Consider the following 22,047-nt stretch of genomic DNA (forward strand, 5'->3'; position numbering starts at 1 on the left):
AGCGGGACTCTGTGTGTGAAGTTTTTCTCTATGTATCTGCATGACACTGTTCAGTGGTGTTGCAGAGTGTTTTGAAATCATCGCTGGCCTCTACTGCCTTTTTCCAAATGGCCTAATTTGAGAAGCATCTCCCTGCCTGCCCCAGAACGCATGTGGGGGGGGGGGGGGGGGGGGGGGGGGGGGGGGGGAGGTGGGCTCCCCAGAACCCAGGAAGCACAGGCTGCCCCCCGGGGGGTGCCAGCAGGGGACCGTGTAATTCACTGCTCCCGATCATGCATATGTAATGATCGGGTGCAGTGAATATATGAATATCTAATGAGCGGCTCGGCTCCCGGCCCCCTGCTGGCTGCTCTGTGTAAAAAAAATATATACATATATATATATATATATATATATATATATATATATATATATATATATATATATATATATATATATATATATATATATATATATATTTTTTTTTTTTTTAATTAAATATATATTCATGTGCTATAAGCACATGAATAAAAATAGCATGCCCTTTCACAGAATAAAATTCCTAAAATTAAAACAAAAAACCTTTTATTTTAAAAGTTCACATTCCACTTCTCCATGAAAAGATGGAGAATTGCTACACGGAGAGACACGGCGAAAATCACTTAGAAAGACGGCGAGAAGTGCACGTTGAATAGGGTTGTTCGCTTCTTGAGACCAAAATTCTCCGTCCAACACGAGAAAAGCACAAACTCACCATAAAACACGGAGAATTTTTCTCATTGAATACTGCCCAAAGACAGGGACTCTGAAGGTAGCCCATCCCTGTGATGCGGTGAGGGCTCCTCTGCTGACTGCATATGTGAACTGTTGCCCATAGGCTACAATGCAGGCTGAGGCGGCCAATCTCCAAGACTGGCAGCAGTGCATCCCCACACTGAATGGAAATATCTGCTGCAGTGTTTGATAAATATGCCCCTATATGTGGGTGGGAATGTTCTTTAAGCTATACCTCACAACGCCAGGGTAAAACAAAAAGAGTTTAGATCACTTTTCCCACCAAAAAAATGCACTTAATAACTTTGTGAATTAACAACCATCAGAAAATCCTGGTTTGACATCTTGCTTTATTTCCTAGTTTTTCTCCAAGAAGTTCCTACCATATACACACACACAATGTCATTTAAAAAAAATATATATAATGATTACAATTTGGAACATATTTGGCTACAGTGTGTAAAATGTTAGTTTTAAACAGTCTTGACGATATAGTATAGGTGTCTTGATCAGTCATAAATTAAGTGTTAATTGCCATTCTCAACATGTGCATAGACAATATAGGGAAGGCTGCATCTTTCGTTACTAATTGCATATACTATATAAACTATAGCCTCCCAATCATTTTACCTGCGTTCACTAACCGAGCACCTAGATTTTTGCACAGGACTGGTCAAACGGTGGCTCTTCAGGTGTTGTGAAACTACAAATCCCAGCATGCCCTACGAGTTTTGCTATTAGGGAATGCTAAAGATATGACAGGGCATGATGGGAGATGTCGATCCACAACAGCTGGCCAGTTCCTTTTTAGCACAGGGATAATGAGTGAAAGATGACCGTTGGGGATGTACATTCACTGAATATTTCACAAGCAGGGGACACTCACCTTTCAATCAACACATAATAATGGGGGGTATTCATTTAAGTGGCATTTTTTTCGACTAGTCGAGAAAAATTGCACCGTCTTCCATTTTTAGGTCGAATTTACATTCGACCTATTCAAATGCTGATTTTACAACTAGTTAAAATCTGGCAGAGTAAAAAAAAAAAAAACACACGTGTATCGCCCAAATCCACGTTTTTCTCAAAACTGCGGCCGTTTCACTGGGTTTTCGTAATATTTCGCCAATGCAGTGTTTACAAAAATGGCCACAATGTAATACTAAAGTCCAGGGTTTTTTTCGGCTACAAAAACACAGACTTAATTAAATACCCCCCCAATGTGGGCAAAACATTTAGAACCGTATTCAACATAAATGATGAATATATAAAAGTCTGCACAAATAGACCTCATTTTGCATTTCTAGAAGTTCAACCATTTGGCACAGGCTTTAGTTATTCAATTGTTCCCAGTGGGGAAATCCTCAGAACATAATCTATTGAGCATACTTAAGGGAATTGGGACAGTTTTACAGCATCCACAATGCTGCACAGGCTGTGTTGCCTGACACACTGCCATCTAGTCATTGCAATATCCTCCCAAATGAAATAAGCGACAAGTTAAAAATAAACAAGTTTTTTTAAGCTTAACAGGAAAATCAGACTACAGCTTTATATGCCTGATAATTATTCCAATTTCCTTGTTAAAAACCTGTTCCCAATCCATATGGTTTACATTCTGCACCATTCCATGCATTCACTGTCCGGTGAACACATGTAGACTGCGCTAAATAAAAGAACAAACAAGTTCTTTAGGAACAAGTCATTTAGGATTCGCCCCAAAAGGTGCGAGACGCGGTGCCGCTACCAGGGTTTAAAAGATGTGCCAATTACAATTTTCACCCTTTGCAGGCAACTGCATTTTCCCCTTCAGTGTCTTACGTTATAACCCAACGTTTTCCAACCTCAGTTCTCAAAGCCCAGGTTTTAAGGATAACTAGACTTGAACACAGGTGACTTAATTAGTAAGCGTTATTTTGACCTAAACAGCATTGATGGCTTTAAAATGGATTGTTAGGGGGCAATTCTAGTGTAGATGTAGTGGAGCAATTCAATTGGGGGACACATTTCTACACACAGCCTTCTGAGGTGGCAAACCGATCAATGCAATAAGTCCATGGTCTGGGCAAGCTGACTAAGACTTTACACAGATTTAACTGTACGCACAAGCCAATTATTAATGGTTGCGTGCAAACAATTGAATTGTTCCATTGGGCGGCCATTAATTAGCATAAAAATGAATTCTAGACAGTATGTGCCTGAAGGAGCAGGGCCGGGAAACATTACTTTAACCTACACATTTCCACTAGACAGTAGTAAAAGCATGCTACCATCCCATGGCTTTATGTGAACATTAATGAACTTTAAGCATATAAACTGTAGTTGACAGAAAAGAAACAGGATTAATCATTATGTGTGTGGAGAATTATCAAATGTAGTGGCTGGTGGAGGTATTAATGTTATGGGGTAGCTCTTTATTAAACAATGGCTAATAATACAAATGGTTGGGGTTGGTACTGCAATGTGGGGGCTAATTAATGTCAGGCCCCACTGGTGGAAATTTGAATGTTACTAACTGGATATCGGGGAAGGTTGGTGGTAAACAAGCCTGTTTATTAAAACATGAATACTATTCATTTAAGGTAATATATACGGGGAGATGAACAATACCATGGAGAAAATTGAAGTAGAGAGAGGTAAAGTACCCACCAAAACAGCCTGTAAAACAGTAGTTAGCCGAGTGGCTGGTACGTTACCTCCTTCCAGGGCTTGATACATAAGTTGGGTATACATTGGAAGAGGTGTACCTAGCATGATATGGGAGGAGTAACCGGTTTTGGTCAATGCACACTTGCCGATACGAGGCGCAATGAGCCCACAGCATTGCTTTCGCTATCAATAGCCTCCATTTTCCTGCATATACAGATGTCGGAGGACACTGGTAATGCCATGTGCATTATTTATTATATAGGAAGGGATGCTCCAACATCCGCCAGCCCATATTTGCCGCACATCGCCTATGCACTAACATAGGAGTGGCCAAACCGGTCCTCAAGATCTAACAACGGACCACATTTTCCAAATCGCCGAGCTGTTGCACAGCTGTAGTCATTACTATCACATTCTCATACCTGCTGCATTCATTCCTACTATAGATCCACAGGTGGCCTGACAAAGATTGACTGTTGGTAGATCTTAAGGACAGGTTTGGCCTGGCCACGGGGCATGCTGGGACAATCCGTGACGGATCCCTCACACAGCGCTGCATTAAGAAGCCCATAGGATTCTATAGGAAAACGCCAGCAAAAGCTGGCAATACCCTCCGCAGCTGAGGTTTTTACCGCATTTCTGTTTAAGTGCATCCCGCCCATTCTGTGTCCACACTAGACGACATGCAAGAAAAGATCATTAACAATGGTCGTTATCGTGCAATACATCCCAGCATGCCCTGCAACAGCTTTAGCATGGCCAAACAGCAAAACTGTAGCAGGGCATGCTGGGATGTGTAGTTTAACAGCTTGAGAGCCAAGGTTACCCATCCCTGTTCTAGTGTATACACCCCTTTAGAAGAGTCAAGGCCAAGCAGGATAGTGCTTCAGTCACACAGAATAAAAAAAGAACTGGACAATGACAAGGGAGGGAGATAGATAAGAAAAAAGGGGTCACAACCACAGAATGCAGTCCTGCTTGTATGTTACCAATCATTCATGCAGCAGAGCAGTTATTGGAATGCACTACCTCTGACTAATGGCTATTATCTAGATTCTTTGTATTAGTGAGGAGAGGGGTATAAAGAAAGCCTCATAAAGGGTCCTAAATCTAATGCCCTTAGAACAAACACATTAGATTTTTGTTCTAGTCAGATAAATATGAACACGGCATAAATAAATATAAAATGAATTGTACAACAGGTTTACTGTGTAGAGGCCATGTTATCCTTTACCATCTTCCCTTATTAAATCTGTTGAAGCTAATGCATTGTGGAGACTTTGCTCCTTGGAGTAGGGGCACATGGGGTCTCACATGCTATTTATGTGTGCACAAGTTAGCCATATAAGGGAGTTCTATTGAAGATGGGATGTGGCCCATATCAACCAATCAGATTGTATCTAAGGTCTTTTATAAGGTGCTAAATAAATAAGTAGTAGCATCTGATTGGTTGCCATGGGCAACATCCAATCTTCAATAGAACTCTCATCTTACTAAATTCACACCTTAGACCAGGGGTGGCCAAACACGTCCTAGAGCTCTATCACCGGTCCACGTTTTCCAAACCACCTAGCTGGTGCACAGCTGTAGTCACTACTAACTGTCACATTTCCCAGGTCACCTAGCTGGTGCACAGCTGTAGTCACTACTAACTGTCACATTTCCCAGGTCACCTAGCTGGCGCACAGCTGTAGTCACTACTAACTGTCACATTTCCCAGGTCACCTAGCCGGCGCACGGCTGTAGTCACTACTAACTGTCACATTTCCCAGGTCACCTAGCTGGCGCATGGCTGTAGTCACTACTAACTGTCACATTTCCCAGGTCACCTAGCCGGCGCACGGCTGTAGTCATTACTAACGGTCACAATTTCAAACCTGCTGCATCATTCCTACTATAGATCCACGGGTTGTCTGATACACATGAACTGTTGGTAGATGGTGAGGACAGGTTTCGCCAACCCATGCCTTAAGCTGGATCGATTGTCAGATTGGGCTGGTTGTAACAAAAACCTGGTAGTATATGAATGACAGTTTTTGGCAGTTTTCCAGCATTTAAAAGCAAATGGTCAACTGTCATTTGCTCTCATCCATTACCAGGATTTTGTTCCAACCAGCCCAATCTGACAATCGCTACTTGCTGTGTGCAGGAAAATTAAAATTGCAAATACCAGATACTGTCGCTAGGTCAACACATAAAAACAGGTAGAATTGGTACAACAGGTAGACATGGTTAAGGTCGACATTAGTGTTTCTCGTATATTTCCCCCAAAACAAGTGGTATAACATACGCTACCATCCACTAGGACGTGGAGGGAGAATATAATAACGCGCCGAGCGCAACAATCCATGCGATGGGATGCGGTACACTGTCGACTTCTGTTGATTTTTTTTTTTTTAAAACTCATGTCTACCTTTTGACTGTCGACCTTGCCAATGTCAACTTAATGATTGCGTCGACTGACCGACCCTGTCGATCTTAGTCATGTTGACTTATTTAATTTGTCGACCTTTAGAGGTTGACCCTATGACCCCAACCCTACCAGGCGCCCTGGGTACAAGTCTTGAGCAGTCACAGCACCCATGTGTCCCCTACGTTTAATATTGCATCATGATAAAGTTTTCCAGCCATGCATCATCCTTACAAAAAGTTGGCTTAAAAAAAAAAAATTTGTAATTAAAAAAAAAAGGGAATGAACAGAAAATAGCTTCCATGCTCAAAAACCATCACACACACTAGTGTCCACATACAGTAACTTATAAGGTGAAGGCTGCTCGACATTACATTGGAAAGTGTTAAATGATTTGAAATAATTATTAGCATGATGCAGTAATCATTCAAAAACATGACTTATTTCATAGTAATTAACACGACAGGAGCATAACAATTGTGTAGTCAATGTGGAGATGTAACGCAAGATACCATATACTCTCAGGACGATTGTACTCATTACATTCCTGTGTACCACTCCAAGCTATGACATCTATCTAGGCAGTAGATACAGTGGAGGTATCTCATGTGACAGCATATATGGACATTAGTATATAAAGCTATATTTTCTCTTCTTAGCACATTTTTGTGGCCTTTCAGAACCTCGTCATACGTTGCCGGTATTTTACGAGTGCAAAGATGGCCACAGCAGCTAGTATTACAGGCACCACAATCATGGTTAGTGACGTCCCTTCAGAATCTCTGTCGCTTCTGCTTCCCAGAGGGCCATTTAGGTGACTCTGTAAAAAGGAAGGGGGCAAAAAAGAAGAGGGACGGTGAGTAAAAAATACAAACTATGTTTGCACAAAGTTTTAAGACATATTGTTAAGACAATACACATCATTAATGACCTCCTCGTGCTAAATATTAGCTTGAGTTTTTTTGGGTTTTAAAAACATTTTTTTCTGTTATAATGCAATAGGGTACTCTTTACCTAGCACGGCGCCCATCGCGGGCATTGAATGCACTAAAAAAATCGGGTGCGACGCGTCCGACGCATTGCCCGCGATTTCCCATAGGGAACAATGTTAAATTTCTCAATTGACCCGATTTTACTGTTCAATGCCTCAATTGACACGATTTTTCCATAGGAAACAATGTTAAATGGGCCACAGAGGCCAAATAGCCACCCTGAAGTGTGCAATGGCCCCCACAATTGTTAACGACACCCTACGATCAACGTGAACCCGAAGCGTGGCGAGCGCAGCGAGCCCGCGAGGGGCGGCGGTACGCGTCCTACGACCTTTTCATACCCCCACTATCCACGTCGGCGTGGAGTTGAGAATAGAATAGTGTGGCGAGCGCAGCGAGCCACCGAGCCCGAAGCGTGGCGAGCGCAGCGAGCCCCGCGAGGGGACGCGGATACCTGTGAAGCCCACGAAGGGACGCATTTACCTGTGAAGGTATCTGCGTCCGCTCGCCACGCTTCGGGCACGGTGGCTCGCTACGCTCGCCACACTATTGACGTGGATAGTGGGGGTATGAAAAGGTCGTAGGACGCGTACCGCCGCCGCTCGCCACGCTTCGGGTTGACGTTGATCGTGGGGTGGCGTTACCAATTGTGGGGGCCATTTCACACTTCAGGGTGGCTATTTTGCCTCTGTGGGCCATTTAACATTGTTTCCTATGGAAAAATCGTGTCAATTGAGGCATTGAACAGTAAAATCGGGTCAATTGAGAAATTTAACATTGTTCCCTATGGGAAATCGCGGGCATCGCGTCGGTCGCGTCGCACCCGATTTTTAGTGCATTCAATGGCCGCGATGCCCGCGATTTTTTTACCTGCGATGCCCACGATCAAAATCGTGGGTGCCGTGCTAGGTAAAGAGTACCTGCAATAGTCCCGGCATCACTTCAGTACTCATAAACATCTGAAAAATGAGGAAAAATAGGAAAACTCTTTAGAGAAGTGCGCCGATTATCTTAAAAGATCCACAGGTAGTACCTTTTAAATATTTGATTTTGTGAGGAGATCTGGAAAACATGCACTGTTTGTATGCCCTGGGGGATTGAAAGCACTGCCCTGTACTGCTGTTGAAATCAATTACAAATAAGGCACCACTTTACAAACAGGCTTTTGAGGCCCAAAACAGCAATGCATGGCACTGTTTGAATAGGGATTTATTTAGGGCAGTGGTTCTCAAACTCGGTCCCACACAATTCACGTTTTCCAGGTCACCTGACAGCTGCACTCATTACTGACTGACACATTTTGAAATATCCACAGGTGGAGCTAATTATTTCACTTGTGATTCTTTGAGGAGACCTGCAAAACATGCACTGTGTGGGGGGCCTGTGGACTGAGTTTGAGTACCTGTGATTTAGGGCACACATTACACAGTACTTTACAGACAATAGTCATTTTCACAAGAACCCTGCCCCAATGTATCTTACAATCTATATTGCCTACTATATTATCCACACAAAAGTACAAGACAATTAATGGTACTTGTGTAGTTTCACAGCGGCAGTTACATAGTCAGCGTAGTGTCCCCGTCAGTATCAGCGGCGTGTTCCCGCAGCCAGCGTAACAGCGAGCCCCGTGGTATGCGTCCTCCCGACCTGTTCATACCCCCACTATTCACGTCAGCGTGGAGTTGAATTTATAAAGTGTGGCGAGCACAGCAAGGGGATGCGTAAAACCAGCCCGTATTACTTGATGTGTATACCGCTGCACTCGCCACGCTTCGGGCTTGCCACACTTCGTCCACCATCGCAGAGGATCTGTCGGTTACCGGCGCTGTGTGAGAGGCGCTCACTAGGCTTGCCAGGGACAGAGCTGTGGCTCGCAGGGACAGTACAGTGACTACGCTTCCTGACACTACGCTGGGTTGCCGCAGGGACACTATGCTGACTGTGCTAGGCTGCCTTTGGGCTACGCTGACAACGTAGCGTAAGGTGCTGCCGTGAAACTACACAAGTACGTAATTAATTTACCCATCTGTACATTTTTGAATATTGAGAGGAAACCAAGCAACTTATAGCACAGGTTCGCAAACTCTGGGCCAGATTCTCTAAGCTTCAAAAGTGATAAAATGCAGAGTGATAAACAGCCAACCAATCAGCTCCTGCCTGACATTTTTCAAACACAGTCTGTGACATGGCAGGTAGGAGCTGATTGGCTGGCTGTTGTGATAAAATGGAGAGTGATAAACAGCCAGCCAATCAGCTCCTACCTGCCATGTCACAGACTGTGTTTGAAAAATGTCAGGCAGGAGCTGATTGGTTGGCTGTTTATCACTCTGAATTTTATCACTTTTGAAGATTAGAGAATCTGGCCATCTGTCCTCAGGACCCCACACAGAATCAAGTGAAATAATTAGCTCCACCTGTTTATCTTTCAAAATGTGTCAGTCATTAATGAGTGCATCCTGTCAGGTGACCAGGAAAACGTGAACTGTGTGGGGTTCGAGTTTGAGAACCCCCACATACCCCTCCCAGAGTGGACCTTGGTGGGAGTCAAACTCAGGACCTCTTTGCTGTGAGGTAAAAAAAAAAACTAACCACCACACCACCGTGCTGCCACCTACCTCCTGTGTATAAATATATTAGAACATAAATAACCTGATCAAATAAAAAATAAAATAAACCAATAAAATTTTTGGTCCTTGCACAGTGCAACATAACCTCTATTTAGATTTCCTAGTGTTTTTTCCCTCACGAAAGGCAAAATGAATATAGGTGCATGTTTCACTAGTGATTCTGAATTGCAGCTGTAGTCATAGAAACGGTTTCTATCTGGGTTTAAGTAATAAAAAATACAGCCGATGTGCTACCTATCTCTGCGTCAGCCATTGTTTTAATATGCTCTGTAAAACTAATTCAAGCTGTCAGGATTGATTCCTTGCCTCCAGCTTACTGAAATTACCCTGAGCAACAGAGCAGGAAGCCTGTCCCACTCCAGGGCCCCTGTATTTCTGCTCTGGCTCTGAGGAAGAACATAATCTGTAGCCACTGCACTGGAACACTATTGCATTCTATTACACAGAGGTAAATGCAAGGAACCATTACAACATGTGGCAGACCTAAAAACCCATTTGGGAGAAGCAGAACTCGCTAATTAAGCAATTTTCCCTCAGTCTCCAATTCCCTTCACATTTTCTCATGTTCAATGTTTCCTCGCTCTCTGACATCACATGGTGCACTGATACGGATAGCTAACACACCTGAAGAGTTCAGGGTGGGATGTATTAAAATACATCGCCGCAGTGTTGTTGCCGCATGTATTAAAATATGTGACTAGCATCACAAAGTGGTGGCGGAGGCCCCCCCGTATACCTGTGATGTGGTGTGGGGGGCAGTCTCCGTTACATCCCTGGCTTCGTGGCTGTCCCTGGCTCCTCCTCCTCCCCCCTGCCGCCGGAAGGACATCCGGCTGTGACATACTGCTAGGGGGAGGAGTTTGATGGAGGACGGGGAGGGGGGTAGGCATCTGTGGTGGTTGGTGATAGAAGTCCATAAGCTTCTATAGGGTATCGCCACCCAAAGGTGGTGATACCCTGCCCGGCGAAGACGCAGTGGCAAGATATTAGTACACTTGAAAATGCGGTAAACCCCCCGAAAACGGGGTTTTTACCACATTTTCCTTAGTACATCCCGCCCTCAAAACTAGATGTCCAACGTACTACAAGCATATGAGTGAAAAACACCAGGAAAGGGTAAATTAACAGTCTAAGAAATTAAACTACCCAGTGGCATTACAGAGGAATAGGGCTTAGATGGACACATGAAATAGGTTGAGGTAGACAATGGGAAAATCGACAATTAAAACGTAGACATGAGTTATTCGCATTTTTTTCCTCAAAACAGGCGCTATTTCATACCCTACCATCCACTAGGGCATGGAGGGAAAAGATAATATAGTGTGCTGAGCACAGCACTGTGCTCTCGCCATGTGAGGGGATATGGTACACTGATACAGTCTCCATTGAGACTTATGTCAAAATTCGGTACAAAAAAAACTTGAGAAATAGTACTAACCAATCAGCTCCTGACTATGATTTTGAAACAATCTTTAAAATTAGTTAACTGCCAATTGGTTGGGACTATCTTGATACATCTACCCCACAGGAACAAACTAACACCAGTTAGGCACGGAAAGTTTTTGCATTATATAAAGAAAATAATTACATGCAAAAATTTTTTTTAATAACTTACAGATATACATTGTGTTGTATGCATTGTTAATAAACACTGAATTGGTGACATCACATGCACTGAGGTAGGTTACATATATATAGTAGTGTTCCCGCTAGGCTGTTTTAGCGGGGCGCTGCGCCCTGCCCGATTTTTAAAGGGCAAAATGCGCCCTTCCCCATTAGCAGCGTCCCGGCGGCTCAGTGACGTAGTCATGGCCGGGCAAGCCCCTTCATCGATGCGGCGGCCCGGGCACGCCTCCTGGGGTGATGCGGCGGCCCGGGCACGCCTCCTGGGGTGACGTAGCGGCCCGGGCACGCCTCCTGGGGTGACGCAGCGGCCCGGGCACGCCCCCTGCCGTGACGCAGCGGCCCGGGAACGCCCCCTGCCGTGACGGCCCGGGCACGCCCCCTGCCGTGACGCGGCAGCCTGGGCACGCCCCCTGCCGTGACGTCGGCGTGCCCGGTCCGCCAAACCAGCGCCCTGCCCCCCATAATTCCTAGGGGGAACACTATATAGCAAATAGTCAGACGAGGGATAGTCACTGACCTGGTGATTAACCTTTAATACCACATGTTCTCCAGCGCTCCTAAACTGTTCCACTGCTTTATTGTGTAAGATATTCTCTAGTTTGACGCCATTCACCTGCAAACAGAACACAAATGAGAAGACATAAATTGCTATCCTATATAGAAGAACGATGACCCTGAGGGAACATCTGCAAAACCTGGCATGGACCACACACACGACACTTGTAGGAACTGGCTTCCATTGACACGGATAATTAGATTCAGAAACGCAAGGCAAAATGTCCTACCACCTTCAATGATCAACAAAGACGGAAACCAGTAGCCTTTGTGGAGTATAGTATGGTTTTGTGTATGTGGTTACGCACAAACACAAAGCAGACCGCCAAGGACAACTATGAACATAGCAATGTCACAAAAACAACCAATCAAAACACTGAGGCTCTCCTGTTGTGAAACTACACGTCCCAGCATGCCTAGCCACAGTTTTGCTTCTAGAGAATACTAAAACTGTGGCAAGATATGCTGGGATGTGTAGTTTCACAACAGCTAAAGAGTCGCAGGTTAGCCAGACCTGTCCTAGGAGATCCATTTTTATTCAGATAGCAAACAAGAAAGAATGGCCGGTTCTTGCAGTCCAGTGTAATGAGTAACAGTCCGGAGTATGTACAAAAACATGCAATGCCATCTTTCTCTCCTTCATCTATCTCCTGATGAGCCGCATGAGTCATATCCCACACTGTAATACCAACTTCTTCCCCCATCACTCAGCAACTGCATTACAGACACTTCACTCATATCCCTCCGCACCTCTTCCTCCACTGCAATATTAATGTTCCCATGTACCTTTTAGCTGAGTGTTTACTCACACTGCATTCCCAATGGAGCAAAACAAGAGCTGTGTCAATACTCTGGTCACTGGTAATTTGGGTCAGACTTGTGGAGTTTGTTTATTCTTCCTGTGCTTGCGTGGGTTTACTCCGGTTTTCCCCCACAATCCAAAAATATACAATGCCTGTGCGTGTACATGTGGTAGGGAATATAGATTGTAAGCTCCACTGGGGCAGGGTAGATGTGATTGTTCAAGTATTCTGTAAAAGTGTGTGCGCTATATAAATAAATGGGAATAAATAAATCATTGACCCGCAAGCTGTGAAGCCTGTTATCATACCAATAGTCGCTCTATGTTGAATACATCCTCCATGCACAGTGCAGCACACCTGGACCACAGTATACCGTATCTGCGGTGTACCCAATGGGCACAGGACGCTTCTATTAGAAAGATCAATAATCTCTACGAATTCCAGATTTAAATAGATGAACTGCTCATTTAAAAAGCGTGAATAAGGCCCAAAGGCAATGATTAACCCGTTTTTGCAACATGGATTATTCTGTAGAGAACTGAGAAACCAGATTTCTCCAGAAGTGCCTTGTTTAGCTAAATAATGCCATCATTCATAGCCACTTAATAATCATTGAAAAGCTGAGCAGTTTGTCTGTTGTGTAACTACACATCGTGCCAACTGAGGACAGTGCTATAGTTACTTGTGTGTGCCACCTTAGACTCCGCACACAGGGGTTTATTTTCGAAGGAAGGCGTTCTAATGAAGAGATTTTGCTATAGGCAGCCAATCAGATTGCAGGGTTTCAATCCCACTCAGGGAAAAAAAAAAAAAACTGCATTAATTAGCAGATTAGTATTCAATCACAGGCGGTAGATAAGAAGTAGATTCTGCTTAGTAGCTAAGGGTTGGTAATCCATCTTCACTAGAACTCCCTTCTCAGGAAACACACCTTTTAGCATGAACACTACGGGGGAAATTTACTAAGATGTGTATTCTACTTCACATGTGATGTTGCTATCTGCAACCAATCAGAACCTGTCTATCTTCTAGAGGGTGCTAAATAAGAAGTAGATTATGATTGGTTGCCCATAGCAACATCACATGTGAAGTAGAATACACATCTTAGTAAATTTCCCCCGTAGTGTTCACACTAGGCTGTTTAAGCAGGGCACCGTGGCCCATAAGGGCATTGAGGCTAAATCAGCCGGCCCATCTGTCTCCGCGGCTACCTGAGTAGATGTCGTGCTCAGGGGAAGCCCAGCACCTCCGTAGTTACAGGGCACGCCCACAACAGTGACGGTGGCACTTAGGCCCAACCACATAGACGACGGCAGAGGCCAGGCCCATCCACTTTGCTGATGTACCTGTCCCGTGTCACTCATGCTGCCCTGCAGGATCACTAAACATGTGTAATGCACTAATGTCTCAGCACATACCAGCAGCCGGCTGATGTGATACAGACAAGACATACACTTTATAATACATCGCAATGCTAAGAAACCTGGCATTCCTGCTATACAGGAGGTCTTCATGTCAAACAGTTTCCCAAACTCCTCCATTACAGCCTGGGTTTTACGAATAACCATGCTTGAGCACAGGTGTCATAGTACACCAGTCAATCTGAATAAACATATGGACTCGAACATGGATAGTCTTTAAATCTAGACTATAAAAGATGGAGTTAGGTGAACTCTGGTGTAAAGGCTCACATGCATACATCACCCACTTCCTCCTTAAGGCAGATATGTACTAAGCTTTGGAGAGCTATAAATTACCAACCAACCAGATCCTGTCTGTCATGTTGCAGGCAGTGTTTGGAAAATAAGGTAGGAGCTGATTGGTTGGTAGAATCTCTCTCGCTTAGTACATTGGTCCATAAAATGTCTCTGACAATTTATTACACATTCATGACTTCAGAACACAAATACATTCCTTGTAGCATGGACAGAAGGCAAGTTGCAGGGCCATAGCTAGGGTGGCCAATCCCGGGATCGGCGGGATTTCGCCCAAAAACGCTGGGATTTGAATCCCGGAATTGGACCTTCCCATATCTAATGCCGGGCAGCGTCTGAGTGGGCGCTCAGACGCTGCCCAAGTGTTTCCGATCCCTGGCCTGCAGTCTAGAGTGGGTATGGGCAGTGCTGCCTACGCCGCGTGACCTCTGACCGTCACGCTGCACCGCCCTTATCCGCTCTAGAGTGACCGTGCACCTCTGAGTTCTCCTGTGCAGCTTCGGCTGCCTGTCCTCCTGCTTTGCTGCTTGTGCCACAACCGATTCCACCCGCCCTCTCCCGGAGGCACTGTGCTTGTTTTTTGCCCCGGCTCACTGTGTGCGCCCCTTAGAGATTTCAATCCCGGGATTGCGCATTTTTCAATCCCGATTCCCGGGATTGAAAAAATGCCCCGGGATTGGCATCCCTAGCCATAGCGGTAAGAAGAGGTAGATAGTGTACACTCATTTGCAGCAGATTCGGTCACTTACCTCTAATATCCGGTCCCCTTCCTGCAGCCGACCGTCCCGCGCCGCTGCTCCATCCTCTTTGATGCTACTGACGTAGATGCCGCTATCGTGCGATATATACTGTTGGTCCGTGCCGCCCACAATATTGAAACCAAGACCTGAATAAATGAAGCACAATAAATGAGCTCAGTGCACGGATTAAACTAACATTTATTTAGAATTTTGTCTCAATTACGTCTTCGTAAATCGTATATGGTTACATGCATTAAATTTGTAGAAATCAAGACCTGCAATTTTTGCCAATGGATGCTGCACTGCAGGTGGGGCAGATGTGACAGGTGCAGAGAGTTAGTTAGATTTGGATGGGGTGTGTTCAAGCTGAAATCTAAATTGCAGTGTAAGAATAAAGTAGCCAGTATATACCCTGCACAGAAAAAAAAATAACAACCCCAAATCTAAATGTGCCTACACACGGAGAGATGGTGCTGAGCGATACTAGACTACTGAAATTAGCATACATGTTGGCAGCCGGGCATCATAGAAATGCCCGTGGGATACTGTACATAAGTGACTGCCCCACATAATAGGGGTGATTCTGGTTCACTTGCAAAAGCGAAATCCTCCTTTAATGGGCAAAACCATTCTGCACTGCAGGTGGGGCAGATGTAACATGTGCAGAGAGAGTTACATTTGGATGAGTTATTTTGTTTCTGTGCAGAGTAATACCGGCTGCTTTATTCTTGCACTGCAATTTAGATTTCAGTTTAAACACACCCCACCCAAATGTTACTCTCTCTGCACAGGTTACATCTGCCCCACCTGGTTTTGCCCATTAAATAAAGAGTTTGCTTTTGCAAACTCACCAGAATCAGGTCCAATGTGTGAAAATATTCACATCATTTGCACAAAATGTAAAGGTCTTCTAAACTGAAAACACTCATAGGCTATAGAGCGATGCTGCCATAATGGTTACCGATATATTAGGCTCATGAGTGCGTTTCCGTAGCTTAGAATAAAGCTGCAGTATGCATCTACACACTGCAGACTTCCTGGCAGTATTCCTGCTAATGGACTTTGCAGCAGCCAAATCAAGTGGTAGGATCTGTTATACCCGGCCACACGCTGACGTATAAATGTGCTTGCAGATCTGAAAATCTGGTGTTCTCAGATGGATGGGTGTTGGTACTATGCATGAATAGATAATATAATACTGCAGTGGATTACTGGTGTGGCAGAGAGGAACCGTCAAGACACTCAAGTTATACAAATCAATAAGTGATGTATAAAATTACATATAAAATATATTTGAATAAATGCAAAAATGCCATTGTTACGCAAACTGCTCTATTGAATCATGTGATCTGCAATGGTAGAAATAACGGCACATGTAGCATGGTTGGACAATGACCACATACATGTGTTCATTTAAACACCCACTATCTTCCAAAACCCATGCAGATGTTCTTCCCTGCTTGGGGTGTGTGTCTCTGCTTTGGTGCTTCTAGCACAGTGTGGTCTGTATTTCAGCAAGGCTATACAGACCAGACGTGCTAGAAACTCCACTATACATGCAATCATTCAATTATAGTTACTGTCCTTCCTGACTACCTCATATTAGATCTTTTGCCGATTGGCAACTGCCTATACCAGTGGGTCCCAAACTCGGTCATCAAGACACCCTGACATTACAGGTTTTAAGGATAGCCATGGCTGAGCACAGATGGTAAAATCAAATTGACTGACATACACTAAGCCACCTGTGCTTAAGCATGGATACCCTTAAAGCCTGGACCTTTAGGGTTCCCCGAGGACTGCTTTTTTGAATGCCTAGCCAATATATTATAAATATTCTGCACATTGCAGTCAAGTAGGTCTAAAATAACAGACTGAAATATCAAGCAAGAACGGTTTGTGTTTCTGAAAATGTCATATTATATACACAGGGTTATTTCATCATAACAGCTGTCGCATACACAGTGAGTACGAGGTCATCCGGAAAATGCATTTAAATGCGTCCCTTTGACTATCTTTAGAGACATTTAGCCATATTCACACGTTTTTTTCCACGCCGGCACCCAGCGGAGCTATTCAATTGTAGCTCTTTTCAGACGCATATGGCTGCCGCCACTGTCGTTTCAACTCGAGCATACAAATGGGACTTTTTGCATCAAGCCCATTAGTTTGATTGGGTTTAGCCGCTATGCACGCCTAACGTGACAATGGGCACGATATGTGTAAAAAAATCATCCATTTGAATGTCTCCTGCGATCTCCCGTCGCTTTAGATTGAAGATCAGTTCCAACTAAACAATTGAATCAGGACCTTAGGGAGAAACTGAATTGGAAAAAATTGTGGTTGGTTACTCTACAATGTTCATTCTAGCCCCCTGCATCTTTCAAAACCAGTGCAGCACCGCTTCCCTACCTGGGGTATTGCTCTCTGCTGTGGTGCTTCTAGCACAGCGTGGTCTGTATTTTAGAATGGATATGCAGACCACACTGCGCTAGAAGCATTACAGCAGAGAACTACCCCCCCCAGGCAGGGAAAAGAAACTGCATGGTTTTTGAAAGATGCTGGGTGCTAGAACGCACACTAACCTAAACCGTCTGTTGTGTATCTAGCATTGTATCATCTTTTACCCTGTACATGAGCCACCTCTGTAGTAAATACATTTTACTGTAAATCCTTATCAAGTACATTTAGCTTCTTTGGAGTCAATGTTGTGGTTTTCTGGAGAACTGTAGACACCATTAAATCCCTGATGCTCAGTGAACAGTCAGCAGAATAATCTGCCTGCAAAAATCAATGAAACCTAGATGAGTGGTTTTATTACATCACTCACTAAGTGCGTCCCCCCCTATATCCTGGAGATCAAGTTCCATGTCCCAAGCAGGTAGATACTATATGATTCATCACCGACTTTTTTTTTTTCTATTGTTCTAATTATATTTCATTAAGAGCAGTTGTGCCACAAATAAAAGGTTCTCAATGTCACAAAAGGTCACTGTATGTATTTGGGCTATTCATTTATCCTCAGTAGTAATACAAAGGTGACTGTGTCATGTGGAAGGATGTTTCGGGAGAAACGCAATCTTACGCTAATAAGTACGGCAAAAAACGACAAACCTTTCAGTGATGAATTAGCGGGGCTCTGTCATTTAAAGAGCTCTTGTCAACATAAATTAACATTTTATGATCCAATATATACAAAACGAGTATATCATTCTGGCGGCCACTTTCAGAGAAGTGCTCTTTAAAAAAGAATACTCAATGCTCTGAAGAAAGTACATAGTAGTTGACCATGGTAGATTCCCCATTCCCCAAAAAAGCTCCCCTTTCACTCAAATAACACAGCTAGAATGGAGTAATGGCACATTTTTCCACTTAGGGTTACATTCAATTGTTGTGAAAACCCTCTTGTTGAAAAGACGTCAGTTTCAGAACAGAATAGGTTGGAAGGGACCTGTTCAATCGCTTTTCCCCGACAGGTACGAATGCTCTGACCTGTCGGAACCCAACTGAATCGGTAGAATAGCCGCTGATCCACCTGCTCGTCGGAAATGCAGCCAAATCCGACAGGTTTTGGCCTCGTTTCCGACCTTCTCAATCTGGAAAGGTCTGATGGAGGCAGGGAAGACAGTGCCAGGTGAGCAGCAACGCCCGCCTCCTGCATCACTCACCTGTCCCGTCGCCGGGCCAGAGCAGCTCACCCAATGCTGTTGGGTGACCATCAATCAGCGGCCAACCAAATCCGACAGTCGGATTTGGCCGCTGCATTGAATAGCTAGTGTCGGATCCATCCCAACAAATGAATGTCTGAATGGATCCTACACTAATTAATATACCCCTTAGCCTTCAATCCAGCAGACTGTGAGGGTAATTCAGACCTGATTGCCACTCAGCGGATTAGCAGTGATCAGGTAGTCGCTGCCCCGTTAGCGTGAAATCCTGCCTTGCGAATAAACATGCACACGGTGCGAATGAATGTATACACCTTGCGTAGAATTTGCGGTGAAGCAAAAATGTCCAAAAGCCTTCATTACAGGCTCATCAAATGATGTTTGTCACTGGGCACCAGTTATCGCAAGCTAGGAGGAGCCAGGGACTTGCTTGGTGGCTGCGATGAATACAGGCCTATCCAACCTGGAGCGGACGTCTCACACCCTCCCCTAAAAAGCTTTGACATGTCTGTCTTCCTAGGCACGCCTAGCGGTTTTCTAAGCACTCCCACTAAATGGCCAGTTACCACCCCCAGGCACCTACTTTCTGTCAATCACCTTGACACCAACAGCTAGCGAAGGGAAAAAACAGGAAAAGTGTCTGAGCCCAGGACTGGAGTCCCTGCAGTCTCTCCTCTCCTCCTCCCTCCCCCCTTTTTTTTTGGGGGGGGGGGGGGGGGGGGGTGGTATAGGAGCTTGACAGTCGGATCCAAGCAGTCGTTAGCCCAACTGCCCGGACTCAGACAGCGGGGGGTGCACAACAAAGCCCCTTGTGGGCTCAAAATTGCCTAGTGTGTAAGGGCCTTTGGGAATATGTTGTGTGATCCATTAGTAGTTTCTACTTCCGGCTTCTGCAAAGTTCATTACTTATGTATAGTTTAATTATCACAATTACAGGCATCAGTTATAGTAACTGCTTAAGCTGGAAGAGGCCAGGGGCGTTATTGTCAAGGCATACGTTAATGAATCTAATAAAAAAATATGCAATTTTTTAATGACACAATTCTCATGTTATTTTGCACTTGTAAAACGTATAGAGAAGTTAAACGAGTTGTAACTTGAGGCAAAGTCAGAATGAAAGCTGCACTACTGCCTACTAGACACTTTTATAGCTGGCTCCTTCCGCAAAGGACAGCCCTGGGAACTGAGCAATAAATCCAGTCCTCCTGCATTATTGTCTGTGATACGGAATGGACACACGTACTGTGCTTAATGGCTGCAGAAGGCTTGGTGAATGTGACGGCCAATCAGAGGCCGCAATCTCATCACACAGCCCAGATTTCCAGCAGAACCGCACCGGGACAGTGGGTTACGTACGATTTTCTGACTGTAGGGGTCCTACCCACCGGAAAGCTGGCAGCGGGAGGAGTACAATGAGGATCTTTGTGGGCTTGCTGCGGACACGGTGGCTCATTTGCCACAAGGTTCTATTCCTCCTATATGGGTATAGTGGACCCCTACAAGGTAAAATAGACCCTGTGTGCCAGGATTCCAGCTGGCGGTAATCTCGGCAGTCAGGATCTTGGTGTCGGTCTTCTGACCGCTGGAATACTGACTACAACCTGGGACAGTGACTATGGATGGGGGCTAATACTATGTACTGCAAGTGTTATGCAGATGCCTGGTGCACTACATCATACACACCAGATCCACAAAGCACTAATCTGGAGAATATATATATATATATATATATATATATATATATATACTTTTCGACGGTCCGGCACTCCTGCTAATGCTGCAGCTGCTTCCGTGCCCTCTCTTAGTAAGTAGATACAGTCAGGTTGCGATAAAGCGGCACTGGAAGACTTGTGAAATCCTTTATTGCTGGTTCAAGACATACACTCTGTCCGACGTTTCGGGGATCAACCGTCCCCTTTATCAAGGTGTGTGGGGACGGTTGATCCCCGAAACGTCGGACAGAGTGTATGTCTTGAACCAGCAATAAAGGATTTCACAAGTCTTCCAGTGCCGCTTTATCGCAACCTGACTGTATATATATATATATATATATATATATATATATATATATATATATATATATATATATATATATATATGTACTTATGTATTATCTGGGCTCCCATGTTAAATGCACCCCATTTTTTCATACCCCTACTACCCAACTACGCATGGAGTTGATTTTATATAGTGTGGCGAGCGCAGAGAGCCTCCGTGCCCGAAGCGTGGCGAGCGCAGCGAGCCCCGCGAGGGGACGCGGTCTCATAAGAAAAACGGGAGCCCAGATATTACATAAGTACCTATATATATATATATATATATATATATATATATATATATATATATATATATATATATATATATATATATACACATACACACACACACACACACACACACACACACATTTAGCGCGGAATTGTATAAATCCATAAAAAGCACAAAATAGTTGCTCAACAGCAAATATGTTTAGATTCATCCTGCAGCCTTCCAGGATAGGGACCGTTCCCGTTTTTACCTAATCCCTATTTTCACTGTCAACATTTTATATGTTGGCATTGTTCATGCTGTCATTTACACTGTTGACATTGAGGTGGACTGCAGCTGGGATCCCCTGATCGGCACATTGGGGACACATAGGGTAGCTGGGATTTCCTGAGTAGTACATTGGGGCACATAGGGTAGCTAGTATCCCCTGATCAGTACATTGGGGGCACATAGGGTAGCTGGGATTTCCTGATCTGCACACTGGGGCACATAGGGTACCTGGGATTCCCCGATCAGTACATTTGGTACACATAGGGTAGCTGGGACTACCTCATCGGTACATTGGGGGCATTGAGAATAGCTTGGATCCCCTGATAGGTACATTAGGGACACATATGGTAGCTGGGACCCTCTGATCTGCACATGGTTACTAGTCTAGTGACAACTGCCCCCATCCTGTGCACCTCTCCGGGTCCCCCCAGGCCTGCACAGTCCCATGACACGTCCGGTCTACTCCAGAGAGGGTGCCCCGAGGATTAGCAGGGGGCCGGAGAGCTGCTCTGCTGGCTAGGTACCTGATGGCCCTCTGTGGAGCGAGATCTCCTCCACTGCAACCTGGGATCCTGCGCTCATTGCGGCTTCCTCGCCCCCCCGCGGGTCTCAGCACGGGCTGAAGGTGAAACGCTCCCTGAGCACTTTCTGTTTCTGCAGATGCAGCCTGCCAGCCAGGCGGCCCCCACGTGGGGAGGAAAGCGCAAGGCATGACGGAACGTGTAGTTCTTTGCCGCAGGCCGGCGGTGACGTCAGAGCGCAGTGAGCCGGTGCTGCAGCAAGACGGTCATCGTGCTGACTGGTCTGGCTGGGATTGTGTTTGTTATCTTAAGCCAAAATATTGAAGTTATCATATAAACACAGTGTAATTGGTGATAGGATGCAGGGCTGTTATGGAAACTTGTACAGTATAACAGTCATTGGGTGGTACTAAATATTATATACAAGTTTTGATCTAAAAAACAGAC

The 22,047-nt window shown here is 44.7% G+C and overlaps 1 protein-coding gene across 1 annotated transcript; it reads right to left on the reverse strand.

The window, feature by feature from the left end:
* Window positions 1–1,085: 1,085 nt before the first annotated feature.
* SYNJ2BP (synaptojanin 2 binding protein) lies at window positions 1,086–21,768 on the reverse strand. Its single transcript, XM_083166878.1, has 4 exons — window positions 21,604–21,768; window positions 14,883–15,019; window positions 11,578–11,673; window positions 1,086–6,632 (listed from the first exon to the last, which is right to left on the reverse strand). The coding sequence occupies exons 1-4, from the start codon at window positions 21,659–21,661 to the stop codon at window positions 6,489–6,491; spliced, it is 435 nt and encodes a 144-aa protein (XP_083023004.1). The 5' UTR covers window positions 21,662–21,768; the 3' UTR covers window positions 1,086–6,488.
* Between the last annotated feature and the right edge of the window lie 279 nt (window positions 21,769–22,047).

The sequence above is a fragment of the Crinia signifera genome, chromosome 12 (genome assembly GCF_055691185.1).
Source record: "Crinia signifera chromosome 12, ASM5569118v1, whole genome shotgun sequence".
NCBI lineage: Eukaryota > Metazoa > Chordata > Amphibia > Anura > Myobatrachidae > Crinia > Crinia signifera.